At 33.7% G+C, this 24,796-nt stretch overlaps 1 protein-coding gene across 1 annotated transcript; it reads right to left on the reverse strand.

Annotated features, from left to right (window-relative positions):
• Nucleotides 1-5,667: 5,667 nt before the first annotated feature.
• On the reverse strand, nt 5,668-24,725 carry LOC125497592 (wall-associated receptor kinase 5-like). Its single transcript, XM_057394985.1, has 4 exons — nt 23,549-24,725; nt 14,514-14,678; nt 7,534-8,340; nt 5,668-6,426 (listed from the first exon to the last, which is right to left on the reverse strand). Exons 1-4 carry the CDS (start codon nt 24,450-24,452, stop codon nt 6,014-6,016), a joined length of 2,289 nt encoding a protein of 762 aa, XP_057250968.1. The 5' UTR covers nt 24,453-24,725; the 3' UTR covers nt 5,668-6,013.
• Nucleotides 24,726-24,796: the final 71 nt, after the last annotated feature.

Here is a 24,796-nt window from a genome sequence, read left to right on the forward strand (position 1 = left end):
CACCCCAAAGAGAAACTGGAACATGGGACTGAAAGTATAAAGCCCTGGCAGTTTCTAAAAGATGCATGTGCTTTCTCTCCACAACCCCATTCTGTTGTGGAGTATGAGTACAACTTCTTTGATGAATTATACCATGTTGTTGATATATTTGCATAATAGCACCTTCACAAAACTCTTTAGCATTATTGTCTGACCTTATGTACTTAACATGAGCATCAAACTGAGTTTGCAAGAAAACAAGGAAATGGCCAAGTTTAGTAACAGCATCTGATTTATATTTCATGAAGAAAATCCAAGTGTGTCTTGAGTAATCATCTACTATGGTTAAAAACTGACTATAACCATCATGAGTAGACACCTTATAGGGACCCCATGTATCAATGTGTAAAAGCTCAAAACAAACATTTGTTTTGATAGAACTACTAGGAAAAGAAGACCTAGTGTGCTTAGCCTGTGGACATATAGCACAAATATCATCACATTGACTAGAAAATGAGACATCAGAAATCACATGATGAAGTTTATTGAAAGGAAGGTGTCCTAGCCTTAAATGCCAGAGTTTTATTGTTTCATCATTAGCTATACAAGCTGTACCAGGTAAAAAGGCTTTCTTCAAGACTCTGTAATCATCTCTAGTAGATTAAAGGCCACAATCCAGTTTACCAAGAACTAGGGAACTGCTCTGAGAATGATCTTGAAGTAAACAGGTATCATGTGTGAAAATAATATCACAATCTAGGTATTTACACAACTTATGTGTACTGATGAGATTGAAAGTGAACCCAGGTACATTAAGAACATTTGTCAGTTCCACTCCATTTTGAAATCTGACAACACCAATATGCTCAACAACAGCTTGTTTCCCGTCAGCAATGGTTATTGTATTTGGTGTTTTAGTGAATTTTTCAAAGGAATGAAATAATTAAATTTTAGAACATATGTGGTCAGTAGCACCACTGTATATAATCCACTTACAATTGGAACATGAAATTAAACATGTACCTGCTACATTGGCTAAACTATTGATTGTCTGATTAGTGATTGGAGAAGGAGAATGATTCTGAGTTTGCATTAGGTTCAACAACTTTTGATCCTGCTCTTCAGTAAGTTGAGCTGGTTCATAATCAATTGACTGATCATTATCATCATCTCCATAGACAATAGCAACAATTTTCTTCCCTTTTCCTCCTTTGAAATTAGTAGGAAATCCATGAACTCGAAAACATCTGTCAATAGAGTGACCAGACATTTTGCAATGTTCACAATAGAATGGTGAAGGTCTCCTATATCCATCATAGCCTTTTCCAGCAGCTGTGGCTGGATTATAGGATCGTTGCCAAGTGTTAGAAAATGGTGGTCTGTATGGTGCAGGTCTCTGAGGTGCAACTTTTTTGTCTTCAGCATCAAATGCCATGGCATTATGACTAACATCTCCAGTAGTAATGTTAGTAACACTCCATTGTTTCTCTTCTTGAATTAACAACCTGTAAGCCATAGAGACATTAGGAAGAGGCTACATCATCAAGATGTTAGTCCTCACATTGGCATAATGTGTGTTTAACTTCATGAGAAGTTGAATAAGTCTCTCTTCTTGCTGTTGTTTCATGATCTTTTGACTAAGATTAGAAGTACAACCACTGCATGTACACATTAAAATTGGATTAATTCCATTTAGTTGATCACAAAGACCTTTAATCTGAGTAAAAAAATATGATACTGGATTTGATCCTTGAGTCAGTTCATGAAGAGTTTGTTGTATTGAATACAATTTTGCACCTGAATTATGAGAGTATCGTTCTTCAAGATCTTTCCAGATCTCCGTTGCAGTGGTGAAATAGATGACATTTCTAGCAATAGTAGTGTCTAGAGAGTGCAAAAGATAAGAAATCACCATTGAATTGCATCTTTCCCAAGCAGCAAATGTAGGATCATCAGATGAACTAGGTCTAGTGAGAGTTCCATCAATAAATGCAATTTTATTCTTACATGATAAGGCAATCTTCACACCTCTTTGCCATTCTCCAAAATTATCACCAGTAAACTTCACAGACACAAGAGAATTTGTTGGATTTTCATAGGGGTGGATGAAATACACACTAGAAGGATTTTGTGTGAGTGGAATTGAAGAATTTGAAGAATTTGAAGGATTTGAGATTTGTTCAGACATTTTGTAATGAAGCAGAAGAGAATTTCAAGAAATCAGAATGAAGATATTGAGAAATTATGATTGATTACTACATAATAATGAGGATTCAACAACAAAGAAATGATTTCAAACAACAATATCAAGATCGCAGCAAGAGATATGAATTTCACAGCAACAATATGATCAATTTTAGCATTCAAACAACTTCACAAGATAGAAAAAAAAAAAGAAGAAATGAAATCAGAATGATCAAAACTCAAAACAAATGATCGAAATGATTGAGCCAAGCTTTGATACCATGAAGAAATTCATGAACTAAACTTCATTTCAGCAATTGTAAATAATATAAAAGTGATTGAGAGGATTTAGAGAGAGAAAATGTGTAATAATTCCAGAATGAATATTATTACATCATTGCTTAGATTGAACCAAGAAGACAGTTTATATACTACCGTCATTACAAGAAAAAGAGAAATATCTAGAGTTAGTTATAACAAGAAGAAAGTTTGTTATAACAACCTGCTGAGCTGGCAGTTGTAATAACCATCAAGTGGTTGTTTCATTAAGAAAAAGATTACATACATCAACATCCCTTCAGCAATAACTCCCTCTATATATATTGGTGGCATTAGTATATCTACATTTGTTTTTTGCATCTCCATTAATGTTGTCCACTGCCACCTATAGAGTCGGAGAGAATTAGGCAGTCATCCAGTCTCTTCTCTTAATCCATTTCATATTTTCCATGATAACTATAATCTCTAATAGATCTGCATCATTACTCACAATATTTCAGCAAAGACCTTCAATCAAATGGTCTAATATGTTTTTGCAGACAGTTCCTATTCTTGCATGACGGCTAATAAGACAGAAAGAGGCATCTACTATAATAGTAAAGGAGTGTTTTGGGAAATTTCAAGGTCTGGGGGGATCTGAGAAGTTAAATTAGGAACATGTCTTGAGCAAGCGAATTTCGTGGCAAGGAAGGCAGAGTGGTGCCATTTTGGATCAATTTTAAGATCCATATGGTTAAAGACCCATTGGTTTATCCTGATCCAAATTCTCCAACATAAGAATGAAAAAAGCATAGCCCGAGGATTATTATACATGCATGTTTTTCATTTTCACTGAGGATGTCATATCTTTAGACAACCATATTAAAGTTCATGTCATGAAAGTCAAGAGGAAGTTTGCATTTGTTCCACACATCTAAAGCTCTAGAACAGTCTGTCATGACATGCTCTCTTTGTCTTAGCAATAGTTTGTTAAAGGGGGAAATATGGATTATCACTAATTATTCTTCTTCTATGAAGAGATGATTTTGTGGGTATACCATTCCAGAGGCAAGCCATAGAAAATTTTGGATTTTAGGGTGACAAGGGGCTTCCCAAACGTTATTCTAGTGTAACTCTTGAGTCTAGGTAGAGGGGAACTTATTTTGCCATTCCTCTTTGTAAATCCTATTAGAATAAAAAAAATCTCCTTTGCAGCTCAATAGACTAGGTCCAAGGACAACTCACTAAGAGACCAACTACCATGACTAATGACATTGCTCACCCTTCTAATCTCAACCTGATGGGTAATAGGACTATGGACCACTTTTCTAATGGCTCAAAGGGGATCCAAACACCACTCCAGAATAACACACAGATGCCCTTTCTAATACTATAACCCGAGTACTTAGTGAATATATCCCACCCTTTCCCCATATTTCGCCAAATGTGGGAGCCATTCCTAAAGGATTAAGGGGTGTCTCTATTTTTGCAATATGTATTGTATTTTACCTGGCAACGAGGTTACTAGAGGAGTGTATTTCTAACAAAGTTTAGCTAAAGCAATCCTATTTCATATGATATTTTTCCTTATCCTAATAACCCCAATATCCTTCGGGCCCACTATTTACTTTTTAGAGCACTTTTAACAATGAAAAAAAATGGTTCATGAGGATGAACCCTTTTTTTTTTTTTTTGCTTAATCATGAAATGGTAAAGGATTTGTACATGAATCGAGGCGAACCTATTCGATTTTCCGAATAATTCGTATGTTAAAATTCATCACGCCATGCTGTATGTGGGTAGAGAAAAAAAAGCAAAAAAAAAAAACTAAAACGGGCCACATGTCACTAGTTGATTGGAAGAAAGGCTGCTGGAAAGGCAAAAAAAATATTGGACGCCTGCAGGAAATTCTGACGCGCGTCAGAATTCCTGCAGCCCACTTACCTCACGCCATTTGGCAGGTTCTTACTAGAATTTTTTTTCGCGCGATGCGTACTTCAATTTTTTTCGAAATAGAAACTTGATTTTCTTCGGCATAAGAGTCAAAATTTGAACATTAGACATGCAAATTATAATTGTTTTTAGTTGCAAAATTTGATTGGTAGTTTCTGTCACTTAAGTCTCTCATCAATCTGTTTGTTTTTTTTTTACTTTTCAAAGTTAAATTCTATGAACAAAATAGAAATTTAATTGAATTTTTTATGACTTCTAATATTATAATTTTTTAGTTGATTTTTGAATTAAGTACAGTACTTCATAAATTGTAAAGAAAGTGGACACTTTGATTTCAAGTCAATTTTTCCATAGGTTGTAGTTTATAAGTGAATTTTTCAGTTTTTGTAAATTTTTTATCATTTTAGTGATTTGCATAACGTAAATTATGCAATTTTTTTAGTTGACTTGTGAGTGATTGTTATAATTATATTTTTTTTGTATTTTTGTTTGAAGCCCCCTTTGATTTGTAAGTGAATCTGTAATTTAGAATGAGAAGGGGGTAACATAGTCTCTTCATTCGGAGACACCATAACTCCCCCCTTCCATTATATAATAGAGATATGTAGTACTTTAATTCTTAAATGATATTTTATATAAATATTTTTACTTTGATAATTAATCGCTATTATATAATAGAAAAAGATATGTCCAAATATATGTAAAAGTTTCATTATATATAGGGAACACTATAAAAAAGTAAATAATTTTTTTCCTTGTCTAACTTCTAAATTTCAATTTCACTACAAATACACCTCTATTTTTTTTTATCATGACCCACCATTAATTGTGAATGGTTCTTGAGAATAGTGATTTGTAAGTAAATTTTTGTAAATGTTTTTGTATGTATTGACGTTCTAGTTATTAGTTTTAGTTTGTATGTTAATTTTAAGTTATAATAAAGTTTCTGATTATTTGAGTGATTTGCGTGATTTTTATAACGTGATTTTCTCAATTGTATGAGTGATTTGTAAAGTTTCTTCTTTTAAGTGATTTGTGAGTGAGTGTTGTAAATTAATTTTCGGTAGTTTTTTTGAGTGCCGATTATGATTTTGACATTCCTTTCGTAATTTAGAAAGGGAAGGGGGGCAAATATAATAGAGATAATTTTTCCTATGAAAAATATAAGGGTTACATTAATTGATAAACAAATGAGATATACTTCCTCCGTTTCTTTTTACTCGCTACACTTCACATTTCACGGACTCCTAGGCAATTTTTGGAGAAGAGACAGGTAGAGAGTAAAAAGAAAAGGGACCCATGTGGGAGGAGAGAGATAGAGAGAGTTTATTGCCCAAAAAAGAAGTGTAGCAAGTAATGTGAAACTTCCCATAATGGAAAGTGTAGCGAGTACAAAGAAACGGAGGAAGTAATAAGGTCTTGCAAGTTGCAACCCAGCTATCTCGTCCTTGAACATTTCCAATTGAATAACCCAAACATGGATCGCCAAATAAAGACACAGTTCCACATCCTTCCAGCAGCTCTAAAGAGCAGCAAAACAAACAGAGTTCTAATCAATATGAAGATGGCTGCTCGGAGTCGCAGCTCCGATCGTTTTTTCTTCTCTTCATTTTCTTTTGGGGAGGGGGGTTTTCAATTATTAACGAGGCCAATTGATCTCAGAAATCATATGCGTTTGCACTGAATATTGGCCAGAATACTCCCCAATACTTTGATTACCATTAGAAGCATTTGAAGGTACTGGGTAAAGATCCTCTTGACCCGTTAAGCCCGTTGTCTCCTCCTCGTAGTTCCGTTCAGCCCAAGGATGCCTATTTTGCTTCCTCAAACCCTCTAACTCGAGAGCCACTTCCTTCATGGTAGGCCTATCATCACCCTGAACACTAAGGCATTTCTTTACAAGTTTTGCCATTGTAATTAGCTGCACTTCACTAGCTTCCCTCACTAACTGAGGATCAAGGATTTCCATCAACCGATCTTCTTTCATCGACAGAACAAAGTACGTTGCCAAGTTTCTTTCTTCTATTTTCCTCTCAAAGGAGATATGTTTTTGTTTGGTTAAGAGCAGGGGCGGAGCTAGCTTGGGTCACGTGGGGTCACGTGACCCCGTGAATTAAAAAAAAAATTGAAGGATTTTTCGGGGAAAAAAAAACCAGCGCCCAATAGTCAGCTCTTCAGCGCTACTTCAATTCCCCTGTATTCTTATCTGCCACTTTGGCCCACTTCCCAACTCCCAATTCCCATCAAATTTTCAATTAAATCAAATATTAAAAATCATTTAATTCTAAAACTTATCACTTTCTCCAATCTTCCTTTCCCAATACACCTTAGTATCTCACGCTCCTTCCTTCACGTTCACGAGTTCGATAGTTCAGTCTGTTAAGTCGCCGGAATGATGGTGTCCGTCAACCACCGGGACGCACGCTGCACGCCGACCAAGCGACCACACCGCACGCCCGCATCACTTCTCCAACCTCCACGACTCCGTGCATCAATCACACTTCACAAATTCGAGGGTTTTATGTTTCTTTTGTTGGCTTTAGTGGATGGGAATTTTAAGGTTTTGGGTTTATTGATGAGATGATTAGGATTTTTTTATGTTTGTGATGGTGAAGCTACCAATTATGCGTATAAAAGATGTGGGTCTTTCAATGGTGTTCTTCTGTTTTGATCTTTTTTGGGAATGATCCCGGAAGATAGGAAGGTGATCAGGGAAATACTTTATGCTATCGACGTCGATTCGGCTTCTGAAGCCTCAGATGAAAATTTGGTATAAAATGTGCTTGTGTTTTTTTGTTGAGCTTATTTGTTTATGTATAAAAGTTTTGGTATATACTGTTCTTTCATGTGAATAAGTTGTTCAATTAGATTAGAGATGCTTTTGGAGCTGTTCAATGTATGATTGTTCCATGATTCATGCATATTTTTGCATTTTTACGAGTGCATTGTTATGTGACTCATGCCTATTTTTGATATGAAATTTGTTAATTTGTATTAAATAATGAATATAGAAAACGATGAGTGATACACTTAGATTAAAAAAATCAAAGGCAATGGAAAAACAACTCGATCTATGTTTCTTTACGTTGTAAAATTTTTAATATTGAATATCTTTTGTCTTTTTTTTGTGACCCCTCGATTTGAAAATCCTGGCTCCGCCACTGGTTAAGAGCTCAGCAAGAACAACACCAAAGCTATAAACATCACTTTTCTCAGTTAGCTGGCTTGTATGGAAATATTCCGGATCCAAATAACCCAATGTCCCTTGCACTAATGTTGTAACTTGAGCTTGATCTATTGGTATTAACCTAGAGGTGCCAAAATCGGCTATTTTTGTTGTATAGCTTTCGTCTAGTAGTATGTTGGTCGATTTAACATCTCTGTGAATTATTGGTATTGATGCAGCTGAATGAAGATAAGAAAGAGCATCAGCAGCCTCCGAGGCAAGTCTAATGCAATTTGCCCAAGTTAGCCAAGATGCGATACCCTTATTTATATGGATATGTTCAAAGAGAGTACCATTAGAGATGAATTCATATACCAGTAGAGGAACCTCGGTCTCAAGACAACATCCTAGTAGTTTCACCACATTTCGATGGTTGATTTGTGTCAAAATAACTACTTCGTTGATAAATTGCTCAACTTGAGATTGATCAGCAACTTTAGATTTTTTAATTGCAACTTCACGACCGTCTCTTAAAACTCCTTTGTATACTGTGCCATAACCACCTTTGCCTAAAATACGATCTTCACTAAAATTATTTGTTGCGACTTTTAACTCATCTGCAGAAAATATTTTGGACGACGACTCTGTTGCCCCTCCTTTCTGAGATAGTTGTTGTTTCAATAGGATTCCTCCATTTTGCTCAAAGAATTTCTCCCTCATTATTATAAGCTTCTTTCGTCTAATGCTAAAATATATCCAAGTCGCTAGAATAAGCAAGAATAAGAAGCCAAAGCTCATACCTGTAAAAGCAGTTTTAGGCAATAGGTTGTCACTTACGCAAATTATTTTTACATTAGAGTTCAAAATTAACACAAAAAGTTGGCTAAAACACACACTTGATCTAAGAGGTGAAACAGGCGTCTAAATTCACTTAGCGTAGAGTTGAGCTTTGCTAGATATATAATGGAAACTCCAGATAAGTTGCTCCTCATAGTCTAATGAGTAAGGTAAATATTTGATTAATATAAGAGGATTTACTATCGTACGTACTAAGGTATGTTCTCCCCAGCTTATTTTCAGTTTAGTTAAGTTCAGTTCAGTTCAGTTTAGCTCCAATCAGTTCAGTTCAGTTCAGTGCAGTTAAGCTCAGTTCAGTTCAGTTCAGTTCAGTTGAGCTCCATTATTTTATAACCATTTTGTTAAATATTATTATTATGTTGGTATAATTTATTTTACTAATTACTCTTATTATTATTATTATTATTATTACTATTATTATTATTTATTTTTATATCATTATTATTAAGTATTATTATTATTATTATTATTAATTTATGATTATTAATATAATTTACTTATAACTATCATTTAAAAATATCCAAAATACTATTATTATTCATTGTTATTACTTATCCTTATAATTATTATTTAATATTCATATTATTATTGTTTAAATATTATTTATATATTTAGGACCTGTTCTCCCCAGCTTATTTTCAGTTCAGTTCAGTTCAGCTCCAATCAGTTCAGTTCACTTCAGTTAAGTTCACTTTAGCTCAGCTCCATTCTTTTATAACCATTTTGTTAAATATTATTATTATGTTGGTATAATTTATTTTACCAATTACTCTTATTATTATTATTATTATTATTATCATTATTATTATTATTATTTAAATATATATCATTACTATTAAGTATTATTATTATTGTTGTTGTTTCTATATATTGTTTTGTTTATTATAGCTTTGCTCATTATTATTACTATTATTATTAGGAGGAACATGGTTTAGTTCAAAGCACAAATAAACCCACTTTTTTTAGCCCATAAACCAATCAAATCGCATCAAGACGGTTTATGATGTAATTTTCGTGGTCCAACCCAATTATTATTTTTATTACTAAATATTTTTATCTTATTAAATCTAATTATTAAAATAGTAATATTAATTTACTTCTTAGATATTATTGTTATTATATATCATCATCAAGTATTAATTATATATTAATACAAATAATATAAAATAATTATTATTAATCATCATTATTATCATTAATTATTATTATTATTAATTTATGATTATTAATATTATTTATTTATAACTATCATTTAAAAATATTCAAAATACAATTATTATTATTATTCATTATTATTACTTATCATTATAATTATTATTTAATATTCATATTCTTATTGTTTAAAATAGTATTCATATATTTATTACATTCAATTTAATTCAATTTAATTTAATTCAATTCAGTTCAGTTCAGTTCAGTTCAGTTCAGTTCAGCTCCAATAAGTTCAGTTCAGTTCAGCTCCAATAAGTTTAGTTCAGTTCAGCTCCAATAAGTTTAGTTCAGTTCAGCTGTTTTATGCCGAAGAGAACATGCCCTTATTACATTCAATTTAATTTAATTTAATTCAATTCAATTCAATTTAATTCAGTTCAGTTCAGTTTAGTTCAGCGCCAATCAATTCAATTCAGTTCAGTTCAGCTGTTTTATGCCGAAGAGAACATGCCCTTATACTATGGCATTTCTTGAATAGTATAAGGGTCTGTTCTCTTCGGCAAAAAAACAGCTGAACTGAACTGAACTTATTGGAGCTAAACTGAACTGAAATGAACTGAATTGAATTGAATTGAATTAAATTAAATTGAATTGAATGTAACAAATATATAAATAATATTTTAAACAATAATAATATGAATATTAAATAATAATTACAATGATAAATATTAATAATGAACAATAATAATAATAATAGTATTTTGGATATTTTTAAATGATAGTTATAAATAAATAATAATAATAATAATTAATGATAATAATGATAATTAAGAATTATTATTTTATATTATTTGTATTAATAGATTAATACTTGATGATGATATATAATAACAATAATATCTAAGAAGTACATTAATATTAATATTTTAATAATTAGATTTCATAATATAAAAATATTTAGTTATAAAAATAATGATTGGGTTGGACCGCGAAAATTACATCATAAACCGTCTTGACGCGATTTGATTGGTTTATGGCTAAAAAAAGTGGTTTTATTTGTGCTTTGACCTAAACCATGTTCCTTCTAATAATAATAATAATAATAATAATAATAATAATAATAATGAGTAAAGCTATGATAAAAAAAATAATAATAATACTTAATAGTAATGATATATATAATAATAATAATAATAATAATAATAATAATAATAATAATAAGAGTAATTAGTAAAATAAATTATACCAACATAATAATAATATTTAACAAAATGGTTATAAAAGAATGGAGCTGAACTGATTGGAGCTGAACTGAACTGAACTAAACTGATTGGAGCTGAACTGAACTGAACTAAACTGAAAATAAGTTGGGGAGAACAGGCCATAGAGATGGCAGTGGGTAATGGACCCTACCCAGATCCGTGGATCCAGATCCATTTTTGACGGATCTGGATCCTCAAAATTTGGACCCTATGGATCCGGGTAGGATCTGGATCCTCCTTGAAAAAAACGGATCTAGACCGGGTCCTAAATTATTACCTAGATCCAGATCCATTTACCCATTTTTATAATATTATTATAATTTAATATTATATTTTGATAATATTATAATATTAGTTAGTACATGTAAAAACGGATTTTCGCTTGAATTTCGAATTAATATTTTAATTAATCTGTGATTTTTGTGCGAATTTAAAGGATACTAAAGCTCAAAAATTGGATTGATAACTAATCTACAGTTTGATAATTGAATACTTATAACTAGTTGCAATGGTTAATTTTCAATAATTAAATGTATTTTTTGGTTGATATTAGATAACTTTCTCATTTAAAATCTTTAACTATTGTGAAAATTAGGTTAGTTTGAAGACAATAGGTAAGGATCCGTTTAGGACCCGGATCCATAGGATCCATACGGATCTGGATCTGGATCCTAATTTTTATTACCCATTCGATCCGGGTAGGATATGGATCCTTGCCTAAAAAAAGAATCTGGATCTGAATCGTAGAGGATTCTGTCCAGATCCTACCCATTGCCATCTCTGAGAGGCCCTAAATGGTCACGCAAGAGCTTAATTTAAGACGATGGTGACTTTTATTTAGGGTAATTTAAAATATTTTAGAGGATGAGATTTATAATATATCTCTACAAAAAATACATGCATGTAACGTAATCTTACCTAAAACTTGCTTATCTACTATGTAAGATAAATCTAAGAAAAGGTATTCCCTAAAAAAAAAAAAATTCTAAGCAAAGGTAACTCTGATCCGACCAATTTCCCAAAATTATCTTCATTTAGATACGCTATGCAATCCCTTCGGAAAAAAAAAAAAAAAACGCTATGCAATATTATTTATGGACACTCGAGATCTTCGTCACCAATTTCATCCGCATATGTATGTGTTCGACAAATTTTTTTTTTTTCTCTCTAGTTTTGTAAATGAATGTTGTGTACATATACCAAGTTCCACATTGGAGATCCTAGTTTTATCACGATATACCAACTACATTAGTATGAGACCTTTCAGAAAAAAGCCCAAGAACAAATTCTTACGGGCCACGTCCAAATCAAACAATATTATATAAATGGTGGACCTGTAGGTGGACTCATGGATCCTACAAATGGTATCAAAATCGACAGTTCAGTTGGGAGAACACGCATACAATGATGGACCCCTTGGTCGATTTGTTGGAGCACACATGGTGTAGCTCTAGGGCGTAAGTGCAAGTCTTTGGTGGTATTCTGTATGGTTCTCAAGGATGGGTGACTCAGTTAATAAATATTTGCTTGGTGTTTTGTGTCGGAAGACTTCTTGAAATTGTAGTGGTCTGGCAGCGTGTTTCGCAGGTTGGCAACGGTACAAGATGATTAGATGGATTATCGTTTTAGGGAGGCTTGTGGTCCTTGTTCTGTGTAGAGGATTGTTGGATATACATCCCAAGTCGCGCATCGAAGAGATAAGGAGTTACCTAGTTTATAAGAGTTCGCCAACTATGTTATAATATGAGACATTTTGGGAAGGAGTTAAAAAATAAATTTGTGCAGACTAGGCCCAAAGCGGTCAATATCATACTAATGGTAGAGATGGACTTGTGAACCTTACAATAAAGACATGTTTTAGAATTCATAACTCGGTATGAGGGGGTATTATTTTCAACTTATATTTACTTATTTTTGGAGAAAAAGTAACAAACATTTAAAAATTCATGAAAAATGCATACTATATTTAGCAAAGTCCACAAAACGTTAGAATTTTTTTCAAAAGTCCAGTAAAATTGATAATAATGGTCCTAATAACAATAGGTGTTAGGCTAGTTTTAGTCTCAACTTTTAATTACTCCACAACAGTAGGCATACTATACCTCATTTTTAACAAACATGGTCCCAATTTACCGTGGTCAGTTTTAGTCGAGTTAACAACTTTTAATTTAATAAACTAGTTATTATGCCCGGGTTACACTCCGGATAAGAAAAATTCTCATTTATTAATATTATAATTTAAGATGATAACACTAAATGTTATGTGGTCTAGTGGTTAAGACTTTAGTATGTGTTCATGAGGTCTTGGGATCAAACCCTATACTATGTCATTTCTAATTCGTTTTATTGTTGTGGATTACATGGAGTAAAACTCTCTTAGGGGACTGCGCCACATGGCACCTTTTGTCGTTTACGCACGCCTTTTAATATATTAGTATAGATACCCATATAGGTGGAGGGGTAAAGAACATGAGAAGGAGGAGGTCATGTGGTGGATACACCACCTGCGAAGGACATATATGGTGTATGGGAAACACCCAGGTTTGCTGGCAGACCCAAGTTAAGTGGCCCGCCACGAACTCTGCAGGAAGCGATCTCACTATCGTGAGCTAGGCCATTTTCGATGAAGGTCCGAGATGGTGCCCGTGGCCACCAAAAAGGACAAAATAAGGTAATCTTTCCTCCCGTCAAACTCATTTCAGTCGTACACATGTCAACGGATTATAAGAATAGTACTCTATAAATAGTCAAATAGTACTATTCTGAAGGTACATTTCAAACGCTACTTTCTCTCTCTGAAATTATATTCTGAAGGACACATGCTGACTTGAGTGTCGAAGGGGTTTCCTCGCATCTCCACCGAGAGTAGATAACCTTTGTTTCTTTGTAGCCTTTCACTCACGGATGCCCCCACAATCATTGAAGGACACCGCCACCGTTCCAATACCGGAATAGATGGCACAATAGTTGATGATGGGGAAATAGAGAAATAGTGACTGGTTTCACAATTATTACTCACCCTATAGCAAATTTGAGAATATAATTTCACTCACCACAACACTTTTCCCTTTACCACGTAAGTACTCTCTCGTCGCTGCACCCATTTTTCTTATTATAATCGGGCTTTAACTATGGAGATCGCTTTAATAAATAATAATAAGAGCAGTTCGGCGAATACTCAATTGTTTAAATTTCAAATTTATTGTTATATTATTCAAAGTCGGTAGGTCATATTTTATATTTTTCGGGTTGTGAATATGGAGGAAATGGGGTCATTTATCATAGATGACCTCCCTTAGGGGGGGGTCATTTGTCATAGATGACCCTCCCCAAAGCGGGGTCATTTGTCATGAATGACCCCCCATTTAAGGGGGATCATTTGTCATAAATGACCCCCCAAAAGGGGTCATTTGTCCTAGATGACTCCCCTAAGGATAGGTTAGTCTTTTAATATGTTTTGCTGTATTTAGCTTCTTTTTTTCTGTATAGTTGGGCTGACCTTGTCAATTTTTCTAAAATAAAATATGTTGAAGGAAGATAAGTTAGATTCATCAACTCTCAAGTAGGAGTATTTGTCTACTAATTAAGCTAATTAATCCCTATGTCGGTAATATAATTTCTTCATAAAACCAAAGGGCTATTACCTCTTGCTGCTTTCTAAGCAAATCAACAAAACAAAATAGGAATGAGGATGTAATTACCTAAACTGAGCCTCGTAATAAATTGGGAGTGACCTCTAGTACACCCGGCGCCGTTCGTCTGACCATCACCGCGTTGTCCTTTAGGACAAGAGCATTTGTAAGAACCAAGGGTGTTGGTACAGTAGTGAGAGCAAGGCTTGATTGGACTAGCACATTCATCAATATCTACAATAAAAAAAATTATACAGAGAAACATAGCTCAGTAGTCTGTAGAATTTTTTGGGTAGAAAAAAGACACTAGGATGAGTTAAAAGGATCATATTTTTATATATTTTTCACATAAACAAATAAACAAAATACATTTAAATAGGCATATATACAAAACAATATTAATAACATCTTAACTATGAGCAACTAAAAAGAGAATTTAGGAGCATGCCAACTACGTAACCCATTACTTGCTATTCCACGAAACAGACCATTATATAGACCATTACTTGCTAGCCCACTATCTAATTATTAGCAACTAGTTCTAACTATCAGGAAAACTATTTAACTAATTTTGGAGCATAATCCAACACATCCACTTGTTCCGAAAATTGTAGGAGCCAACATTATACATTGTGTCACAATCTTGCGTGTTTGTAATTTTTCCCGCATGATGGACCTTCAAAAAATTTCTTAATCTCTATGGAGCACTTCTCTCCATTAATATGGACACACTTCTCTTCCTAATGTAATGCACTTCTCATTATCATCTTCAAATTTGTTAATGTACTTCTCATTAGCCTCCAATGGATGGAGCACTTCTCTCCATAACCTCTCTTCGACGCAATCTTGCAAATTTTACCACATCCACTAGTAAAATTTCAGAAACCATGTCTACGTTGACTACCACTTCCATCATTATTCAGATTGTCAATTATCTGACTTTCTTGTGAAGCACTAGTAGAAAAAGGACGATTTGCGTCTCCCCAAGTGCATCACACAACAAGCAAAATGACGCAAAATATATTTTGCATCACATGCTACGAAGAGTGCGACGCGAAACATCATTGCATAAGCACCAGATATGAGCAATATGTGTCGTACCTTATTGATGTGCGACACATATAGCTCAGATACAAGGATGTGCGTCGGACACTGAGGCCCATCCGACGCACATCGTTGCATCATGGATATAGGACTGAGACCCTATCTCCGTCGCACTTAACTAAAGTGCGTTGCAAAAGGCTGATTTGCATCTGACCCCTTGGCCCATCCGACGCAGATCAGCGCACAACCCACTAATAATTTTTTAAATGCTTGGAGGCCTATTAACTCATGTGTGTTGCATGGCCCATGACACGCGAAGCAGATTACCCGTGACCTTTAATATCCCAGTCCACTCTCCGCATTTCCAAACCCTAACTTCATTTCCCAGGCCACTCTCTCACCTCATTCTCTCTCACTCTCAAACAACAATCAAACAAGGAAAAATTCATCATCAAATGAAACCTTTATCACTCAAAATATCATAACCACAAAATATCTTCAAAAATTAATAAAAACCCAAATCAAAAAACACCACAAAACCCTCAAAAAACACAAATTGTGGCAAATTAAAAACAACAAAAAAGAAATCAAAAGCAAAAAGTGAGATATATATACAAGTCCATCACGTTCGCCGGCTTGAAAAGAGATTTTCTGATGGTTTGATCCACCTCATCGAGGTTCGTCGCAATAGATTTCCTGTTTTTCGCCATTTTTTCTGGGTATTTTCTCTCTCCTCTGAATTTCGATTCTCAAAAATTCTCCGCATCTTCATGCGTTCGCGGTGTTTTTGGATCTCGACGGCGAGTGTTACGATCTGATTTTCGGATCTGGCTGACGAGCACGAACATAAAGATGAGAGAAACACGAATTCATAAGTTTTTGGGTTCATCTTCTCTGAATGCACGATTTTCAGGTATTTCTAATTCACATTTTATTATGAATTTCTTTGTTTTGCTGTAGTTATGTTTACTTTTGAAATAAAAAAAAAAGAACCTATCAAAAATGAAATTTCTTGTATTTTTTCAGTTTTTTAACTTTAAAATGAAATTTAGTGATTGGTAGATCTGGTGGAGAGAATAAATTACTGATTTAGGATATAGATTTTCGGTGTTCAATTCCATTTTATTTTGTACCATTTGCTAAGTTTATCATTTTAGATTTTCATTCATGTTTTCTGATTACAGAACTATTGTAGATCTAAAGAATCATGTTCCATAGTTTCGTGTGTGCAGAACTATAATTTCGTGCTTGTTGCAGCTGGGTTGATTTGGGTTGGTTTTTTTTTATTGTATAATCTGCCATTTTCTTTGGATGGTGGTTAAAATCCGACGCAAATTCGTTTTTTTAATTAAAAAATGCATAATTTGTGTCGCACATGGTCCTACGTGCGACGCAAATGGCAGGCCAGGCTTGCTCGTGGCTGGTGTGGCTTGGCATCCCATGTGCGACGCATCCTGAGCCATGTGCGACGCAAATAGGATTTCATGTGCGTCGCACCTCGAGTCATGTACGACGCAAATAGCTCCTCAACTGCATTGGACCTTGTCCGGAGCGTATCATGTCTCACAAATTTGTGTCGAGACCTGTGCCGTCAGACCTAGTTACGACGAAAATGGTGGTCCCAGGTCCGATGCAAATCGTTGGTTATCTACTAGTGAAGGTTACCCCATGCATCACTCGAAATATTTTGTCCCTCTTTTTTTTTATAGTAATCGAAAATAATTTTATGCGCTAAAATGGAACCCATCCATACATCTAAAAAAAACCATAACTTACCATGGTTAACCACACACTCACAAATTTTATTTTGTTTCTATAATTTGCTCTCCTAAGTTCTTTTTTTATCTTTCTCTGCTTTTTCTTTTTCTTCTTCTTTTCTCTCTACTTTTTTAAGGATCTAACCTGATGAGCTGATAGCATGTCGAATTTTTTGAGTAGAAAAAAGAGAAACATGGATAAGTTAAAAAGACTATATTTTTATATATTTTTGACATAAATAAATAAACAAAGCACATTTAAAGAGGAATACAAAGCACTACTAATAACATCTTAACTATGAGCAACTAAAAAGAGAATTTAGGAACATGCCTACTACTTAACCCACTACTTGCTATCCCACTACTTACTATATATCCCACTAAATAGACCATTATATAGACCACTACTTGTTAGTCCACTAATTAATTATTAGCAACTAGTCCTAACTTTTAGGAAAACTATTTGAATTATTTTGGAGCATAATCCAACGTAGTCATCAGTAGGCATCCCTAGTAGAGGCAATTTGAGGTGGGGATTAAACCCTAGTAGAGGCAATTTGAGGTCGGGAGTTGCCCCTACTCCCAAGGGGCTTTGCCTGCGAACCCGGGCCAGGTTTACCTGTACGAGTTTCAGGTCCGGATAGGGGGTCTTCTCCTTACGTTTAAACAAAATTGCAACTTGCAAGTAGTAATTGCCTAAACCTCTAATTGATACGGTGTACATAGGCACGTAGCTCCTAAATGGTAGGGAAGTTACATGATTTTTTTTTTAAAGAAAGATAATTGGTCCGAAAATCAACCCCTACTAGGCTACTAGTCTGCAGGGAACACGAACTCAGATGCTGGGTACAAGGCCAAACAACCTTAAAGCAAATGCTCCAACATATTGTTTGAATGAGGATTTGAACCCTAAGCAATATCCTGTAATCGAGGTGGTACTTCACTGTACTACTACATCTCACTGGTTTAATGTTATAAATTCAATCTCTACCAAATGTGGCTTTTGCGATGATAATTATTTTAAGCCTCTTATTATACTAAGGGCCTAGCCTACAATTAAAGCAAGATTGAATTTACTAGAGCTTTTGTTCTATTGGGTCTTTCTCCTTGCCATTAGAAAAACATAAAAAATTATGTAACTACTAGCTACATACGTATCATGATTTTGATTTTGGGGTGACAAGTAAGAATTACAAAACGTATTGGATGGACCAGGGTTACAATAATTTATTATGGACCCAACCTGAATTTATCACAAAAAAACTGAATATATTAGTAAAAAACAACTATATCATACAAAAACTGATCATATCAAAAAATTGACTTTATCATACAAAAACTGATTATATCAAATGAAAACTTACTATATATATCAAACAAAAACTGACTAAACATTCATCCATATCCTAGTTAGCTGCTCTTGGGAAACATAAAACCAGAGAAAGGCTTAACCAAGCTGGGTTATGTCATGATATGAGTTGTCTTATGTGTATGCAAGGCACATACTACCTCCGTTTCTTAATAAGTGCAACATTTCCCTTATTTGGAATAGTCACAATAAGTGCAACCAAGCTCAAATGGTAAAACAAAGTTCAATATTATTACAAATATGCCACCAAAAAGCAAGAGGGGACCACAACTTTTTTGTTTCATCATTTGAATTACTCTACTTTATTGTGGTCCCAACTTTCTCTCTCTACATTCCTTGGTATTCCCCCACTTTCTCTATGTTGCACTTATTAAGAAACGGAGGAAGTATCATATAGTCTTGTTCTCACTTATTTTTTTCAGTGTGAATTTATAGCAAGAAATTTTGCTTTGGCATCATGAATTGGTTGAACATATCTCATATAAATTATAAAAACTTGTATGTTCACTGGGGGCAATGGGGTAGAAGATACAGAAGGAAAAAACAACAAGAAGTCTGTTACGCAAGTCTTGCTGCTACAGTTTACAACATATGAAAGGTCAGGAATCATGGTTATTGGCATGAAGCTGTTTTGAGACTTGAAGTTGTAATCAAGAGATTCGAATTGACATTTATATTCAAGTGAAATGTAAAATTATTGCCAAGTGGAGTGAGGTTGAGAGGGTCTGGTTTGGTAACTTAGGTACTCAGTGCATAAGCCAAGCTAAGGGTTTTTTGTAGAGTGTGTTTTGTTCTAGTGGTCTGTTGCTTCTTTGTTGGTTGGTAGATGTTTTAGAGGAGGCTTTGTATTGCTTTTTTTGGTAATAAAACCACTTACATTTTTTTTTAAAAAATAAGACTATATTATATGATTTTCGATGCACAATATACGTTATTATTAGTCAAACTAGAGGTTTTAACTAGTCAACAAATTGTTTCCAATTTTTTTTTTAGAAGAAATTGTTACCAAAATTTGGAACCTAAGAGCAACCTTAATGATGAGCGATAAGTCGATTTTTAGTTGCATATAGGTAGGTATTAAGTCTCATTTTCATGAAGATTTTAGTGCATTTTAGATCTTTTTGCATGATTAGGGCATTCTTTTGAACCATTGTGTTATTTCGAGGTACTTTTGGCTCTTTTATGTGATTTTCAGGTTATTGAGGTCGATTGTGACTAAGAGAAGCTAATATGGTTCGTAGATGGTCTAGATGGTGGTTTCTTGATGCAAGAAGATGAGTTTGAATGCTTTGGGGTTGAAGGAATGACGATATTGAAGAATACTTTCTTTGCGGGACCAAGCAGAACTTCACTTGCCCATGCACCAAGGCGCACGCCCAAGAAGAATCTCGCTTGCCCACGCACCAAGACGCACGCGCAAGCGAGATCCCGCTTGCCCGTGCACAACTGTGTAGTCTGTGTTGCACGCCCATGCAATATCCTGCTCAACCGTACATGTTGCTGCCCGATTATTTTTGCGACTTTTAATTATTTCCTTTTCAGATTTATGTAAGCAATATTAGGTTTTATTAAACATACTTTTGAGGAGTTTTTCATTATTAGAAAAGAGAGTATTACTTTTTAGAGATCTTTTTGAGAGAAAACTCCATTATTGAAACTTGAATTCTACAAGTTTGATCCATTCAAGTAAAGACTAAGTTTTTTTAATCTCCTCTTTTCCTTCATTATTATTGTGTCTTTCAATTTATTTATCAATCGTGTCTAGTTATTTCAATTATGAGTGAGTAGTTCTATAATCTAGGGTTAAGTTGAACCCTAGTAATGATTAATAATGCATGAATCCCTCCCATAATCCCAATTTGATGTGAATAATTGTTCTTGATTGATTGAATTGCGCTTATTTTCACTATCATACTAGGGATAGGTGATTTTCAATTAATTTCTTATGTCTTGTTTTTAATGGGAATTGAATCTGGATGGATTTGTTGATTCAATCAAGAGTATGAGTATCTCTATGGGAATAACTAGATAGGATTACTAGGAATTTATTTGTGATTTCATGTTTGATGTCTCTTTCTTGCATGATTCCATGGGAATAAGTTTGATTGCTTGTTTAGAGTAGTCATAGGTACTCGGGAGGTCTTTGGTATTTATAGAGTGCATTACTCCTTTTGGATCATTGATTATGTTTATTCGGATGGGAATCATTCATGTATTATTAATGCTAGTGGGGATACTTAATTCTAGGTGTCTTTATTGACTGATTTTACCTTGTGTGTTCTTAGTAGTTGTCACCATTTAGCGTTATTTTTAGTTTAACCTCTTTTTCATCATTGTTTGTCACTTGTTTAGGTAAATTGACTTGAGATTTCTCATGTTTGATACCGTTTGTCTCTGTGGATTCGACCCTGACTTGTCCTGCTACATAGTTAGAAGGTTAGTTAGGAAATTATTTTTGTTAGGTGCGCGACACGCCTATCAATGAGTGAAAAAAAGATCAAGTACTTGATCTTAAAAAGGTGCTCTTAGTAATGAGTGAGAAAAAGATTGAGTGGTGATTGAAAAAGGAAATGGTATGGGATAAGTGAAAAGATGATCAGGCGTGGGATTAGGACCCACCACTTGATCTGGCGAAAATTAATTTTTTTTGCTTTTCTTCCAGTCAAAACGTCGTGTTTTGGCTAGAGCTTAGCCAAAACGCATCGTTTTGGCTGGAAAAAAAAAAAACAAAATAAAATAATTTTGCTAGATTTCGAACGTCGGTGTCAGAATTTGGCACTTGTGAAATTCTGACAGGAGAGAGAAATAATAAAATTACAAAAATAAAAAATGCAATATCTTAAAAAATACAAAGCCAAAAAAAATAAAAATTTACCAATGGCTCAATTTTTGCGAGATCTATAAATAGAGACCCATTTTGTAATATTTTGGATTTTTTTTTTCTAGCTATTTATTGATTTTCTATAATTTTGCTTATTTCATATGAAATATCTTTCACTTTTAAATTCAAAAAAAATAAAAAATATTTTTCTGCATTTAGTAATTTATTTAATGCTAAAAATACAAATTATGTATTTATTTAATTAATTTTTTATCAATTCGGAATGAATATTTCACACTATTAAAAAGTAAATAATAAAAATATTGTATAATAGTGGTGGGGTGATGACTGATGAGAAAGAAAAAATAGTTGGGTGGGGTAAAAAAGAAGTTGGGTAGGCAAAATTAGTTGAGATGATCTTCTTTTTGGTTTAATTGTTAAGAAGAAAGTGGAAAAAGATTGTGGAATGTAATTTTTTAGAGAGAAAAAGTTAGAAAGAGAGTGGGATGATCTTATTTCTGAATCATCAATAATGGTATTCTAAGTGAGAAAAACTTCGGCAAGTCATGCTTAATTTTACCATAAATTGTTCCAAAATAATACCCTCACCATCTATCAAAATAAACTCGTCAAGATTAAGTTATGAGTTATGACCCGGTAGTTTTTTTTTTTCTTTTTTTTTCACAATAGGGAAAGGAAAGCAAATAAACAACAAACTAAATTAAAAAGTCCATCCTGAACAAGTTTGAACACAAAGTTTAGCTATCTCATGTGCTTTTTGAACTTGTTGCGATCCACTTTGAGGCGAAAACACCACTGAATGTTTGTTACCAAGCTTTTAATCAGACGCAGAATCCATGGAATGGTGTTTGGTGACTCAATAGTAGATCTAAACAAAAAAAAAAACTTAAAAGTGGATATTTTAACTTTTCGATCAAATTTTCGGAAATTCAATCTAAAAAAAATAAGAAAACATGACCAAATATCTAATTTGGAATTTTTTGTATAGATATGGATCGCATCCATGTCATATTTTTGTAAATTCAGATATCCGAATTCGGTCAAATTTTCACTATTTTCTTATTTTATCTTGAACTCATAAATCTTTAATTTTCTATGTAGCATGGACTATAAAGTTATATTAAAAGGTTGTGAGTTACATGAAAAGTTTTCAAGTATTACTAAAATAATTTTTTTCAAAGTTCATTAGGCAAAGCACAATATTATTATTAATATTATCATTTCTACTATTTTATTTATAAGTATAATTCTAAAAGCAATCATCATCATCATCATCATCATCATCATCATCATCATCATCATCATCATTATTATTATTATTATTATTACTATTAATATTACTATTATCATTATTATTATTATTATTATTATTATTATTATTATTATTATTATTACTATTATCATTATTATTATTATTATTATTATTATTATTACTATTATTATATTATTATTATTATTATTATTATTATTATTATTATTATATTATTATTATTATTATTATTATTATTATTATTATTATTATTATTATTATTATTATTATTATTATTATTATTATTATTATTATTATTATTATACTCCATCAGTTTCTTTTTAATCACATTGTTGTTTTTTTAATTCTTGCTAACATGTCCCAATTTCCTGTTTATCCTCTTTTCCACCAATATCATCAATTTTTCTATTTTTTCAACCCACTTTTTTAGTTTTTCTCTCACACTTTTCAATTTCCCTCTCCACTTTTGAGTTTCTCTATCATATTTTTGGACTTCCCTATAAATTGAAGTGAGTAGACCGAAATAGAGGAAATATTATACTCATGGCCTCTATATATGCAAGCTTAGTCAAAATCGGATCCAAATAATATGATTTCAGATTTGGTTAATTAATGGGATATCCGAAAATTGGAATATTCAGTGGATCATATACAAATCATTTGTTGTGATCTAAAAAAATCGAATATCTGATCCGATTTATAAGACCGGGTCTGATATCTTGTTTTGCTCACTCATTCTCTCCTACCCAATTGGAATATTTGTCGTTCTTTCTCAGAAAATATTTTCATAAGAAATTAGAAAGTAAGAGAAGAATAACTGACCTGTACAGCCAGGACTAAGGTAAGGGTTACCCTCATAACCAGGACGACAAGTGCAACGATATCCTTGTCCATCATCAAAATCGGTGCAATTACTATTCGGCTGGCAAGCATAATAAGCACCCGGATTCTCCTTGGCTTGACGACAAGTCTGATTAGCACCAACAAACCATTCAAGCACGACAGGAACTTCATCCCTCACATTGTTAACAAACATTGGGTCAGAAAGGTTAGCAAGATTGAAGGTGAACTTGTCCTGCTCTCCTAAGAAAGCGTGACCACATGGATTAAAGTCCGACACATTGGTATGATTGTTCAAGCTAGACACTACTGCTATGAAAAATTTCAACCCTTTTGGAATAGATATTTGGCAGCAACCTGTCCCCGAGCACGTACCATTAAGCACCTCGTCTGGCCTCGAGCACACGGCAAGGCACCCACTTGTGAAAGAACGCCCCAACGTACCTCTGATCAAAGCGAGGTCGTCGCAACCTACGACGGTGAACTTGTTGGCGGTGTCTGAAAACACAAGTGGTAGAGAACTGAGATTTATCCATGCCAAATCGGAGGATGAGCTGGGTGCTTCAATCTCACCTCCTTCGTAGCATCCAGTTGCCAAATAGTTTCTTATTCGCATTTGACCGTTACCGGATAGATCCATGATCTCAAGGTTACCCGTACCCAAGAAGGGTTTTGGCGGGTTAAAGGAAGTGTTGCAGTTTATGTTGTAGAAACTACTTAGGGAACATGCCCCATCTAGGCCGACACCAAACGGGTATGGAATACTCACGTTTCCACACCTCGTCGGGCAACCGGGCTTCGCTATAGGGCTGGTGGTGGATGTAGTGACGGCTAAACTTAGCCAAAGCCATGAGAAAACAAGAGGGAGAGCTCGTATCTTAGACATTTCTAGTCTGTCTTAGGGACAATTGAAGTCAACCATAAGATAAGAGGGAAAGATAGCAGCATGATGGCATGAAGTATTGAACTACTTAAAACATGAGGTCGGCGTGGAATAATTGAAGCTGACTTTTTCTTTTAGTTACAACTTACAAGGAACTTAGCGTAATGGATGAATCATGATTACATCAATCCTTTTTAATGAATAGAGTTATTCCAAGTTTTTTTTTTCCTCCGTTTGAGAAGGTTTATCTGTGTGATTGAACGCCTCTATAGTATTTTTTTTCTATCCAAAGAAATTTATACTTTTGTTTAGTTCCCTAGATATCTTCCAAGCATTAACTGTCAATA

This window comes from Beta vulgaris, chromosome 5, assembly GCF_026745355.1.
Source record: "Beta vulgaris subsp. vulgaris cultivar EL10 chromosome 5, EL10.2, whole genome shotgun sequence".
Lineage (NCBI taxonomy): Eukaryota > Viridiplantae > Streptophyta > Magnoliopsida > Caryophyllales > Amaranthaceae > Beta > Beta vulgaris.